The following is a 14,523-nucleotide window of genomic DNA, read 5'->3' as shown; positions in this document are numbered from 1 at the left end:
ATTTCAAAATACTTACCTCTATTTATGACAAAGTCAGAGCTCACTCCTTCCTCAGGCAAGGCTGAAAGAGAACATGGCGCTGAGCCTGATGTGTCCCTCGTAATCCTGGGGGCGGAGAAGACGTCCGACGCATACAGGGCTCTTAAAGGAGCAGCTTGGATACAAGTGCTCAGGTAATTCGGATTATTAGAGATTATATCCCATTAGGTAATGGTTACATTTCATACTTGAAAGGGAAACCATTGCTTCTCGTCTCAGCTCAAATAAACGTGTCAAAACCTTCCCAGGAGAAAGCCATTGTGCTTCAGTATGAAACAGCAATGCTCAGCAAATGTGCATTAGTCAGTCGACCTTTGATGAAGTTTTACACCCTCAAAAACCATCTTGTGAAGATGAGCTGGCATATTCTTAGCAGCTAAAGCTTCACAATGTATTGAACAATGAGTCCAAGTAACATTGCGTGCAACATGCCAAATTCGAGTCACAAGACCACTGTTCTTTCCTGCCATAGCTCTGGCACCATCAGTACATACACCAATGCACCGCTCAAGGTCCAGCCCAGCCTCTAACTGCTTCAGAAAATTAATGTTTTCCACAGTAGCTCAACCTGAAAGTGGACGACAAAACATGACATCCTCCTACACGGATCCGTCGCAAATGTATCTTACAAAAGCTAAAAGCTGTGCAGCCCCTGACGCATCAGTTGACTCATCGAGTTCGATAGCAAAAACGATCACTGTTTTTCACTTTCATGTAAAGCTGTTCACAAACGTTAGCAGCCACTTCATGAATGCGCCGTGCAACCGAATCATTTGAATGGGGTATATAACTTAATTTACTCGCGGAATCAGATCCCAGAATAATGGTTTCCATGTCAGCAGCACATGGTGCTATAGTGATTCAGCAATGGTATGGGTCTTACCGCTTTTCGCTATCCTTAAAGCCACCATGTAGGATGCAAGGAGAGGAGAGCTTTAGTATTCACACTGCTTGCTTGAAAAATGACATCCTGCTTTTTTCAGATTTGCCAACATATTCTGGAAAAAAATTAATTAGTTTATCCTTCAGGGAAGGATGCTTGGTTTCTAAATGATGGCATACTGTCAAAAGCAAGTATTTCACCACAAATAACACTCTGCGGTAGCATATTAGCCATGGATCCAACATATGTAAACTCCAACTCCAATTTTTCGTCATATTTCTGACTTTTCGCTTTTGACATGACTTCCATGCTCACATTCCTCACTGGCAGTCTTAGAAGCAGGCTTTTTAAAAAATGATCCATATTACACAATGTACCATATTCCTCGAATCTACGACACGCTTTAACAATTTTTTTGCTTCTCAAATAGTCTGCGTCTTAAATTCGAGTACAGTATAGTGATGAGTGTATTAAAAAATCGCCAACAAAAGACATGACTGCCCGAGTACACAAACAGCAACGTGACTGACTGCAGGAGAAAAAGACAACAAAAGCATCTACACAAGCAGCAAGACGACACTGAGAAAAAACAAACCAGGCTTCCTGATGAATTCCAAGAGAAAGGTTTACAAGTTCAGCATTTCTAACTAACAGCATCAGCTTGGACAGATCGGAAATGCTGATCAGACCCCCCTATTTGTATTTTTTTTTTTTTTACATGCCAAGCAATATTCAATGCTGTTGTGGTTGCCGGGTTTCACGTTGCCTGATGCCGTGTCATGCTTAAGGCCCTGTGAAAATCACAGAAATTCTTTAAAATTTACGGCACTGTTGCAGGTAAAGTATTGCATTTCACGGAACATGCACAGAAATATAATAAAATTACGTGTACAGTTTTTTTTTTTTTTTTTTTAAAAACAGCAAATAGATACATGCACCGTCATCAAAATGAACATCAAAAGGTACTCAAGCACTTTACAATAGCTTGTGAAACTGTGTTCTAATTAACAGCCTGTGCGTACAGTGTATCTGCAAGGTCAGCTTTCAGTTCTAGTATGTCAGGTGCATGTTCACCATTTAGGTCTTGCAAAACAAATAAAAGGTTTAACCCATACCAATCTTGTGCATATGGTCGACTCGTCAGCGTGACCACTGACAAGCAACCAGACTGTTTTACCAATTCCACGATCTCCTGCTTGTGATACTCGGCAACTTTAGGTTAGTATTTATGTCCCATCTGGGCTGATGAAAGAATCGCTCCACCATTTGCTACACTCAGTCTGAAGAATTTCCATAACCTGTGGTTGTCCAATTTTTGATATTTGCGCAAACAAAACGCCTCGTCAGGTCAAAAATTAATAAGTGGACTTTTGGAATATGGAAGTCACCTTTTTTTTTTTCTTTGCAAGTAAAGCATTTGCATTACTGCTCTGAATTTCCGCCTTTCTCTTTTTGGTGTATCTAAATGCCTGTCAACAGACAAGTTTCGGTAGTGATCTACAGTAATGTTGCAGGACATTCAGAAGAGCTTACCTCCATCACTGTGTAAACTCCTGCTGATCTGCTGCAGACACATTTTTAGCCTTTTTAGAGACAACCATTTTCTTTTTTACAGTGTAGTATTTTAATTTCCTGCTTAGATTACATAGTCACATGACAATCACTGCACAGCACTGTGTGCATGGTGAATATTACATTCAGGCACGTCGCAGAGCTGTATAGCTTTGTTAATGCAATTTAAATTTTTTGTATGAAATGCAAATTATGAAATTATTTAGGATTTCTTAATATTGTAATTCACGATTTCCGCACAGCCTGCGATTTTCACACGGTCTTAGTCATGCTTGCTGTTGCCAGGATGTGTGATGCCGTAAGCGAGACGCCATCTTAAGTATTATACAGTGCACAGCACAATAAACAAGTTCCATGGTTAACCTACAACACTGTTGCGTGTCAGTTTTGTACGCTACAACAGTGTAATTGAGGTTGTATCTTTGTAAATACATATTTGAAGTTTTATTTTCACTCAAATTGAGGGTGGTAAATTTGGGCTGCATCTTAAATTCGAGGACGAACTCATCAACAAAAAAGCTCGTCTTTGTAAACTGGACACTTAGTTTGTTACATTTTCATATGAGATGAGCTCTTTGCTTCATTGATTGATTGACTCTTATAGTTACCAGAATAAAAATCGGGTGAAAAATATCAAGTACCACATAATAATCATAACCATTTCTAAAGAGATCACTGTTCATCCTTCACAGTTTAGCGTGTAACCTCCAAAAACAGTGGTATATCCGTAACTAAGTAACTTTTGGTTATGTAAAAGATAGGCGGGACCCACAGATATGAAGGATGGGGACCAAAGTAGAATGTACTAATTAACATTAATATAGGGAGGGCATGCTGTTTTTGTAAGTCAAGGTGCATAAATTAAAAATAAACAAATAAAAAGTTGAATCTATCAAATCCTTTGCGACCCCCTTCAGACATCCCCACAACCCACAGTTTGAGAACCTCTGGTTTAAAAAAAGATTGATCTCAAACCCCAGTGTCCATTTTGAAAAATATCTTTAAAACTGAATTCAAAAGTTCTAAAGTGTCAGGATGTTAACGAAAAGAAAAATTTCAGGTACAATTAAACAGTTGTAGCAACACGTGGGAACGCTTTTTCGGAAACCCTCTACTTACTCTTTAAATAGCCAATTAAAAAGTACATTTTTAAAATGTTTAACATTGTTTTTAGACAAGTTGCTATCTAATTATGTAGAGGGCAACATACATTGCCTCACGACACTGAATTGCCAGCTGACATATTAAAATAAGTTTTGAATTTCTCAAAATCAGGTCAATTTTTTCTCCGCTTCCTCTCTGCTAAAATCTGCAGTCTTGCTGTGTGTGCCGCCCAGAGTCAATATTTGCGCTGCAAATATGATTACCCCCTCAAATCCTGAGTTACAGATTTTGCAGTGCACAGACAGCAGTTTGGTAATACATGTAGGAAAAATAGTTGTTGTATTGCAATTGCAAAAAGACACTGCAAAATTAGATACAACTGATAGCAGGGAAATAAAAAGGGTTTTACAGTAAAATAAAATATAAGTGCCTACCTATAAACTCGACAGATTTATCCAGCCAGGGCAGGATTTTCTCACAGAAGCTGTCATTGACTGGCACTCTCAGAAAATGAGACTCCGGAATGAAATCAGGTTTGGGGCAGGTATTGCTGGCATTCAAAACATAAACAATATCATTCTGGTGCATCAACTCCTGAAAGGAAAAATAAAAGGACACAAAACCCATTTTATTCTATAAAACTTCCCTTTAAACACAATGCCAACTGCAGAAAGTTATATTCTGGTAAAATTTACATTGTTAAAAGTAAAAATAACTCCTGGTTTATTGCGTATGTGTATATAATGTTCTTTTACTTTCAAGTCCGAAACACAGAAATAAAGCGACTGGCCCTTTAAATGCAAAAACAAAACACTTTGTACAAAACAAACAAAACCTATCTCTCTGAGCTCTAACTTAACTTGGGTTAACCCATTTAGTCCTTGACTATAAAAAGGAGTGTGCCAATTCCTGCTCCCCTTTTGTACGTCAAAAAGCTATTTTTGGTTTTAACCACTGGCTTTCTTTTAGCAGTGTCTGCAACCACACCCCACACTTACACCACAAATCAAGGACTCTACCTGCAGTATTAGTGTGTACACACTGTATACAAGCACACACACACACACACGAGTGAAGAGCTGATTAAAACGTGACGATATCAACATGCTTTAGCACAAACTATTGAGAGAAGCAGAATCTACTTTTAATGTGGACTATAAATTTGAATTTATAGCCATGACACGGACATTGCTTGTTTAAATGTACATTTTAATATCACCAATGCAATTATTGATATCTCATAGGTCGCGGATATTAAAAGGGCTGGACACCCTGCTGGTACTCACCTTATTGAGGACATCACGTTGGCATCCCAGGTACAGGTGTGGCAGGATTCGTGTGGGTCCTATATTAGCTATGGGGAGGCATGGCTGGGAGATACTGGTGGGGATCACAGCAGATTTACCCTCACACAGGCCTGGAAAGCATTTGAAAAACTCTGTAAATCCACCTGTAGGGAGACAATAGTACAGCAGTCTATAAATAAATACACACATTAGTTTAAAATGGGCTTGCCTCTCCTTAAATTAAAAACATAAGCACCTTCCAGACTTTTACTCAGGCGAAGCCTGCCCATGAATTCCTACACAACACTAAACATTTAAATCAAATCCCCTAATATGGATAATAGAACTCCACCTAACCTCATGCTGTTTCGCACCGTAGAATGCAAGTGTGGGGCTCAAGTGTGGTCATACTACGAGTAACACATAGGGGTCTACTCAGCTGATTTAAACCAATGGTGGATCTCGAGAACCATTCCAGGGGCAGTTTCACTAACACTAAAACACCATTGGGAGAACACACACACACATTTTTGTGTAAGTGCACAGCAGCTAAACAAATAGTCTTTAACCCTTTAGTCATCCAAGAAGACTGAATTTGTTTTTCCACAAATATACCCTTAACTGCTAAGGGTCCATTAATTAATTTTGGACTTCACTAGAGAAACAGACCCAGACTAGAACTGACTTGTTGGGTTGTGTACCAATGATTTACAGTGCATACAGTATTGACTGTTAAAATCATTAAAATTAGACACTTCTTGGTGTTTACATATGCTTACACTAAAAAGAGACTTCTGTGTGTACTTTGTTACAAAAGAGTCCTATTTTCATTGATATAAGCCAGAGGTTCCTCATAAATACTGCTCCTTCTAGGACTATCACTTGAAAGGACAGCATAACTAACTATGAAGGGGATCTTTTCTTGGGCCAGGGTATATGTTAAGATGAATGTAGTGAATGAAAGTTATGGTCATGGGCAATACTTGATTTTACATGGAATTTAAAAAGTGTTACTGAATAAGCTGTTGGGTTTAAAACACAACATTAGTTTCCCTAGCTTTCTGCTTTGCAAAATCAGGATTATTTTGTTATTTTTATTAACATATCTGGTCAATCTAGTTTGGACTACTTATTTTCATTTTACAATGATTAAGGTCACTTTCACGCCTAGTTTGTTTGACCGTTTGATGCAGATTTAAGTGCGGTTCAGTTGGAATTATATGTGAAACCTCAGAACCAGGATCACATGAAATGGTGGACTCAGTACGTTTGCCACTCCTTTAAAAACTTTTTGAAATGTGAAACCAAACGTACTCCAGTTCACTTGAAAATGAACCGCTCCAAACAGTGAAGCAACTGTGGAAGTGACGTACGTCAACAAGTGTGTTGCCACTGTCGCACATACACAAACGCAGGGCACGTCAAACACATGCACACAAAATATGACACATTCATACTCTCACCTGTACACAACAGCACGTCACCAAAAAAAAAAAAAAAAATGGGGCTGATTTACTAAATGGCGCAACTCAGGCTATTCAATGAAATAACACTAACACCAGTGTTTGAGATTTACTATTGCAGCATGCATGATCTTTAAGCAAAACTGTCACAGGCAAAGAAAACACAGATGAAAAAATGACATGACAAATGAATAAGTATTTATAACATTATGTCTGGCTTCATTATAATTGCGCCATATACACGCACAGGGAAAACACTGTGCCAAGACAAAGCGATTCAGACATTAGTGTTGCATTTGCACTGCTCCACCTGAGTTTAGTAAACCAGCTCCTATGTTGAATCTGCATCTCATCACACTGTCATGCGTACAACATTCATAACACACTATTAACAGCTAAATTGTTTGCTTATATAAAAACAATGTGTTGCTCTGAAGTTCACAGGATATAGCCTATCGCTCGCTGCTATTATAAAACCAGAATGCCATAAATTATAATGAATAAATTAAAAAAACTGACATTTTCATTTATAGTAATATTAATGTATATGATTTGTGTTTAAGTGTTTGACTTCAAGTTTAAATTGCTTTGGTGTGGTCCGTCTGCTTCTCCCGCGAAAGTTTTTCTGACCATGTGTGACAGAAATACAATGAGTTCTGGTTATAAATCTCCCTCTCAACCTGTCAGGGTGCTAAATAGCGAAAGGAAAAGTATCTGGACGGGCTGGCCTGACAGTTAGTTTCCAAGGCCCGGGAAGTCAGTCAGCCTGGATGCAAGCGAGACTGTTGCAGGAATATATTGACCCGGAAGGTAAACGAGGTAGCAGCTGCAAGCTATAGACACAGCTGAAATCGTTTACCAAGGGATCATGCGGGGTAGCATAAAAGGGGCCAGAGAAACACTAATCTTTTCCTTCGCTTGGGGTTTGCGCTTTAAACCTGGAAGGACTGAGAGCTGCAGTAGAAACTGCCAAGGAATATTCGTGAGTGTTTGTTTGTTTCGAGTGTTAGTAATTGTCTTGTTTATTGTATCACTAGATGGCTAAACACGTTCCGGAGCTGTCGCTTTTGGGCCAGCACAAGTCGGAACTGCATTGCACGAACTGTCACCAAATAACCTGTTATCACCCACCACGAGCACTAATACATGCACCGGAACTAGTGACCGTGTTTTAGTATTGTGGGGCGGATATGTCAAGGAATGTAGCCATATGCCCAGACTGCCAGCGAGCAGCGCCGGGTCAGGTGCGCTCCGCCCCTTTGGTTCCACTGCTGATTATTTCCACCCCCTTTGAACGCATTGCAATAGTGGGCCCTTTGCTAGCTTCTGACTCTGGGTTTATGCATATATTAGTAGTGGTAGATTATGCAACAAGATACCCAGAGGCAGTTCCATTGAGATCCACTAGCGCCGCTGCAATAGCCAACGAATTAGTACAGATTATGGCCAGAGTAGGGATCCCCAAAGTGATTTTGACTGATCACTGAACCAATTTTCTGTCTAACACGCTACAGCAGGTGTACAAAATATTAAAAATACATCCCATCAGGACGTCCGTTTATCATCCACAGACGGACGGTTTTGTGGAACACTTTAATCAGACCTTCAAGTCGATGCTGAGACGGTTTGTAACACAAGAGCAGAAACATTGGGCATCGCTTCTTCCCTACCTCCTTTTCACAGTGAGAGAGGTGCCGCAGAGTTCGACAGGGTTCTCCCCCTTCGAGCTCCTATACGGCCGCCGGCCTCGCGGCATCCTTGATCTATTAAGAGAGGGGTGGGAGGAGCACAAAGGCTTGTCCAAAAAAGTAGTGAAGCATGTGCTCTTACTAAGAGATTGCCTAGATCTGGTCGGTCGTTTGGCCCAGGACAACCTCAGAACGGCTCAGTACCGACAACAGCAGCATTACAACAAAAATGCACTAATTCAAACCTGTCAACCAGGAGACAAGGTAATGCTGCTTCCCTCATTAGAATTGAAATTGTGTGCTAAATGGCTGGGGCCATATGAAGTGATTCGGGTTATAGGGAAAGTGAATTATGATATTAGACAGCCCGATCGACACAATGAACATGAAATTTATCATGTAAATTTATTAAAGCCCTGGCAGGCAAGGGAGTTCTTGTTCACAGCCCCAGACAATATAGAGGATGATTTAGGCCCCTGTCCAAAGACTCCTAGCACAAAAATCATTTCGATGGGGGAACAATTGGTTCCAGATCATCAACGGGAGCTGTGTAAGCTTATTGAGGAGTTCAGCAATGTTTTTTCTGACTTGCCCGGCAGAACTAATTTGGTTGAATATGACACTCTCTCCACCAGGTGTCACTGTGCGAGAGAGACCATACCGGATCCCAGAAAGTCGACGAAGTGGCGTTCGCAAAGAGGTATGGGGTATGCTCAAGCTTGGGGTGATTGAGCCTTCCAGGAGCAAGTGGTGCAGTCCTATCGTCATAGTGGCCAAAGTGGTCAGCACCAACCGCTTCTGCATAGATTTCAGAAAGGTAAACACTACTGCCAAGTTCGATGCGTACCCCATGCCTCAGGTCGAAGAACTTCTAGATAGACTGGGAAAAGCGAGGTTTATCTCCATTCTGGAACTGACAAAGGGATACTGGCAGATCCCCTTAACCCACAGCTCTAGAGAGAAAACCATATTTAACACCAGAAGGGCTGTTTCACTTTAAAACCATGCACCAGGTTTTATGCCCACATCACGAATATGCAGCAGCGTATATTGATGACGTGGTTATTTACAGCTCCACCTGGCGAGAGCATTTGGTTAGGATTGCAGCTGTCCTTTAGTCTCTAAGGTCAACCCGGCTGACAGCTAACTTGAGGAAATGTGCTTTTGCCAAAAACAAACTCAATATTTGGGATTTTTAATGGGGAATGGAAGGGCGAGACCCGTAGTCACCAAAATCCAGGCTTTGGTTGACGTAGCGATGCCCAAAACCAAGACTCAGGTGAGGTCACTACTGGGATTAGCCAGTTATTACCGCCGCTTTATCCCCCGAGTATGCCACAGTGGTTAACCCGTTAGTTGACCTCACCAAAGAGTGCTCCAAATTTAATTAAGTGATCAGCTGAGTGTCAGGGGGAGTTTGATATGATTAAGCATAGACTTTGCCAGGCTCCCACTCTTATCACACCAGAATTCACCAAGAGTCATCCTTCACAACGACGCATTGGATGTAGGTTTGGGTGCTGTCTCGCCCCAAAAGGTAGTTGGAGTAGAACACCTGACACTGTACATCAGCAAAAAGATGCTACCTTGGGAACGCAACTACTCCATAGCTGAAAAGGGGTGTTTGGCCATTAAATGGGCTACCCACTCTTTACGATACTACCTGTTGGGGCACTCGTTTGATCTTGTCACAGACCATGCCCCACTCAAGTGGTTAAGCATGATGAAGGACAGCAGTGCCCAAATAACTTGGTATCTGGCACTGTAGCCCTTCATGTACCATATGGTACACCGTGTGGGAAAGGACATTCAAAATGCGGATTATTTTTCCTGGGAGTGGGGGAGTAATGGGAAAGGTAGATTCAGCAGAGTGTACCTTCGGCTCCACTCTGAGAGGTGGGATATGTGACAGAAATACAATGAGTTCTGGTTATAAATCTCCCTCTCGACCTGTGAAGGTGCTAAATAGCAAAAGGAAAAGTATCTGGACGGGCTGGCCTGACAGTTCGTTTCTAAGGTCGGGAAGTCGGTCAGCCTGGATGGAAGCGAGACTGTTGCAGGAACGTATTGACCCAGAAGGTAAACGAGGTAGCAGCTGCAAGCTATAGAGATGCAGCTGAAATCGTTTACCAAGGGCTCATGCGGGGTAGCATAAAAGGGACCAGAGAAACGCTAATCTTTTCCTTCGCTTGTAGTTTGTGCTTTTAAGCTGGAAGGACTGAGAGCTGCAGTAGAAACTGCCGAGGAACACTCGTGAGTGTTTGTTTGTTTTGAGCGTTAGTAATTGTCTTGTTTATTGTATCACTAGACGGCTAAACACGTTCCGGAGCTGTTGCTTTTGGGCCAGCACAAGCCGGAACTGCACTGCACAAACAATCACCAAATAACCTGTTATCAGCCAACACGAGCACTACTACACACACCCGGGACTGGTGACCATGCTTTAATATTGTGGGGCGGATAACGTTTATTGTTTGGGACTGTAAACCCGTTTGTTTGGCTCCGCGCATTACACATTGTTGTGTATTGCCGGAGCGTTTTATTTTGTTGGTCACCAGACCCGGATTACAATTAAAATCACTTTCCTACTGGCATACAATTGTTTGCGGTTCCTTTTGCATCTACACCTGTTCACAATCACCGGTCAAATTGCCACACCATGCCATCTGACATGTGTTAGCACAACAAAAAAAATGAATACTGGAGCTCAATTTTGAATGATTTATAAATATGCAAATAAAGTCTCTCTGAACAGAGTTGCTCCTAGCAAAGTCATGGTGTACCGGGTGTATAGATCCATACCTTGTGCACCACTGTCCTAATGTACAGCGTAACTGTGTTTGAATTAGAGTTAGAGGGACTACTGTATGGATTATCACTTCTCTTTTTATGAATTATCAAATTTAATAAAAAATACTACAAAAACAGAAAAGAAAATTAGTATCAATAGCACAAGTCAGTGTATTATTCTGTTAGTTGTAATTTAGCCTTCTCAAGGTGTGGATGGTCCGTGTGGTCCAGCAGGTTACAGTCAAATCTTGCACTCTCCAGTCTCTTCACTGTGCCTTCAATGTGCTCAGAGTATACGCTTGTTAGATCCTCCCACCATGTTCAACTTCAATTATATTACAGACCTATCACCGAATTTTCTACACCGATTTAATTACTTAGTTCCGGTCTAGCACTGGTTGTTAATTGATAAAAACAAGATGTCAACCGATTTGAGTATGGTTCTACTAATTTGATATAAAGATTACAAGAAATTGTCACCTAAAGATTTGCAACCTTTTTCTCCATAAAGTGTTTGTGTAATCTCATTATAGACTTACTATAGAAACATTTGTACTGAGTCAATTACTTTAAGTGCTATTGTTACCAAATGTTAATTGTTAAAAGCTAAATGTTAATTGACTTGAATGCTGATATGATTTGTTTATCTGAAATGGTGATTACAACAATTGTTCACGTGTAATCTTATAGAAATTCTTGAAGTATTGATATTGTAGTCAACCATCTATTGTTATCTAACGTTAACTGTTAAAAGCTGAATGTTGATTGACAAATGTTGCGACATGTTTTCCTTATCAGAAATGGTGACTAAGTTTGTGATTTTAACATATCAGTTGATCTGACAAAGACCAGAGGGTCAAAACTATCGTTTACTGTTCTGATGCAGACAGTAGGTTTTCTAGGACTTCTTTGTTTGCATCAGCTTCTTTTTGCTTACTCTGAATGTAACCAGTTTTCTTCACAATTGGATACTTTGTTCTGTTCTAAATGTAAAATATCCCCCAGTTATGTACAGCCTGCAGATCTGACAAAAAGTAACTTGTAAAGCCCCATTTATGAGGGGTTTGTCAAACCGGTATACCATGCTCATTCATTAACCATACTTGTACAGTATAAAAATGTTTTATGTGCTATCATGGGTAAAGCTGTCGATATTTCTGCCCCTATTTCCCCAATCCCCACTGAGCTACTGAGAAGAAGCAAATCTATTTAGCTGAGAAAAAAAGAATTAGGGAAGACTCTTTAAAATCTTAAAAAGGAACTGATGATTAACCCAAACCATTACTTTAAGCACCAGGACCAGAGGCCACAGCTGGAAATTAAGTGTAGATAAACTTAGGACAGAGGGAAGCAGACACCTCTCCACACAGAATAGCAGCATGGGTATATAATGGGTTACACAGTCATGTTTCTGAGACAGAATCACTTGGATCCTCTAAAACTTAACATTTTGTTATCAGACACTGTTACTAGAAACTGGCTGATTCCCTTTGGTTACTTACTGTACCCAGGTGAATTAATTTCATAGGGTTAATTTAATTTCCGCAGACGTTGTGAACTAGCACTGCGGCTGTCTGGAGAGTCAGTGGCTTTAATTAAATGTTTTATTTCCATTTTAGCTGGTGCTTCATCTGGTTACCTGATAACAGCAACAGCAAATAGATTCCCGAGAGCTCAAAGACTGGAAGCACCTTAATTAAAAGCTCTCCAAGGTAACTACCACAGCAACAACACAGCAGAAAATGCATGCATGTTTAAAACATTTCTAATGTCATTCGTTTTTTTCAGTGGATTCATTCTTTGTTTCTCCTTGATTTTAACATGAAGGGTTTCATGTACAAAACTACATTTTGTTAATTTTTTTGTATATATTTTTTTTTTTTTTTTTTTTTTTTTTTAGAAGGCCTGTCTTCCTTACTTTGATAAAGCACATAGGGCTAAACTTTAGAAGATGTAGGCACAACTCTTAAATTATAGGGCTGCAACAAAGGGTACATTTTGACCTTGAAGGTTCGGAACACTTTACCGATCGAAGGTTCAAACCTTCGATTATGGCAATTTGCATAATTGACTGGTGACTGTTACCATAGCTACTAGTTTACATTTGATTGAAAATATAAACTAGTAAATGTTATTAGTAAATTAAAATGTAAACTAGTAAATGTTATATAGAACAGTCGCCCTGACAAATACATGTTTATGTACATGTAATTGATGCTGTTTGTGATACTCATACATTAAATATGAAAAACTAGGTGGGGGGTAACCGCAGACACAGAGGGTTCCCCAGAACCAGGATTGAGAACTACTGATCTACAGCATATTAGGCTGTTTCAGAGTACTTTTGAATCCTCAGCAACCCACTGACCTTTCCAGTGGTGGCTACTACCTATGTTGTCTAAAGTCAACCCACCTACTGTACCATTTAAGCAGTGTGTGCTGGAAAGCCTTGTCAGAACATGGGGAAGTAAGAGCGCAGTGCCAGTCTTACTTGACAAATTCCTGTCTTTTTCGGCTTTGTCAGCTCTTACTTTCACAAAACGTAGTTTTTTTTAAATTTTATTTTATTGTTTTTTCACTGGAAGGCTGATTTAAAAATATGTATTTGCATATGCAATGGAAAGTTTTTTTTTTTTTTTTTTCTTTAAATTAGCACCCCCGACACCCTACCCAGGATTGCAATTCAACAAAAGCAAGTGTTGCCAAATTAGTGCTGGATTGCAAATAAGAACTGTTTTTGAATCTCTTTTGAAATTAATTATGGACTGAAGACTTTTTTCACAACACTGGAATTTTTGATGTAGTCTGCGGATGAGTCCGCGATACAACAGTTCTGATGGTAGCTTCTGTAAGACTACGTATTTATTAGGACTCAAATAAATGGGTTTTATTTAACAAGAAATGGGCTTTTATTCCTTTTAGTTTACCGTCTTTTAACAGTTCAGATTTCGACTTTACAATGCCACCTTACTTCTCTCCCAAAACAGGAAGTAACTTCCTGTCCTAAAACTAAACCATAGAATATCTTTTACTAAACTCTGCGAGTCTGACTTGCAAAACCCTAAGGATTCTACAGTAGTGTTACAAAAACGCCCTGGATAAGGGTGTCTGCCAAAAAAAAAAAAAAATCAGTTTATAGATTAACAATCACAGTGCTTCTATATTGTTTAGCATAAAATTTCTGCTATAAAGTAGGATAAACAATTCATAAATCTTATTATACGTTTGTAGTTATTTTGTTTGGAGTATTTATTTATAAATATTACTATTACAAATTTGCAGTTACTATTTTGTTTGGAGTATTTATTGAAGTGAGGTACTGTATCTTTACAGTTGACTGTGTGATCACTCAGCTTGGCTATAGATTAGTGGGCTCAGGAGGTATTAAACTCAACTATTTTTTAGTTATTTGAGTGCAAGAGAAAACATACCCCTCAAAAATCATGTTGTAAACAAGAACTGTAGCCTCTCTCTAATGTAGTGTTGGATGACAATGCAATTTTCTGTTATTTGTCGGCTGTAAGTGATCATGATCAGCTAAATAAATAACAAATAACATTTCTTGTAGCGTCTTGTTATTGCCAACGAAATAAACAGTGTTTCAAGAAATTGCGCTTAATCATAATCTCATCATAACTTCCTTTGACTTGTACTCCACACTTTTGAATATACACTATAACCAAGCATTTCGTTTGCCT

The 14,523-nt window shown here is 39.6% G+C and overlaps 1 protein-coding gene across 1 annotated transcript in view; it reads right to left on the bottom strand.

Annotated features, from left to right (window-relative positions):
- dusp16 (dual specificity phosphatase 16) overlaps positions 1 to 14,523 on the bottom strand; it is a 48,192-nt gene that overhangs the window by 11,773 nt on the left and 21,896 nt on the right. Inside the window, exons 4-5 of the mRNA XM_041255294.1 lie at positions 4,885 to 5,048; positions 4,033 to 4,192 (exon numbers count right to left, since the gene is read on the bottom strand). Coding sequence (XP_041111228.1) covers positions 4,033 to 4,192; positions 4,885 to 5,048 — 324 coding nt within the window. The remainder of the gene's footprint in view (positions 1 to 4,032; positions 4,193 to 4,884; positions 5,049 to 14,523) is intronic.

This window comes from Polyodon spathula, chromosome 7, assembly GCF_017654505.1.
Source record: "Polyodon spathula isolate WHYD16114869_AA chromosome 7, ASM1765450v1, whole genome shotgun sequence".
NCBI classification, from domain to species: domain Eukaryota; kingdom Metazoa; phylum Chordata; class Actinopteri; order Acipenseriformes; family Polyodontidae; genus Polyodon; species Polyodon spathula.
Note: the sequence above shows the minus strand (reverse complement) of the source record. Positions and strands in the feature narration are given on the sequence as shown.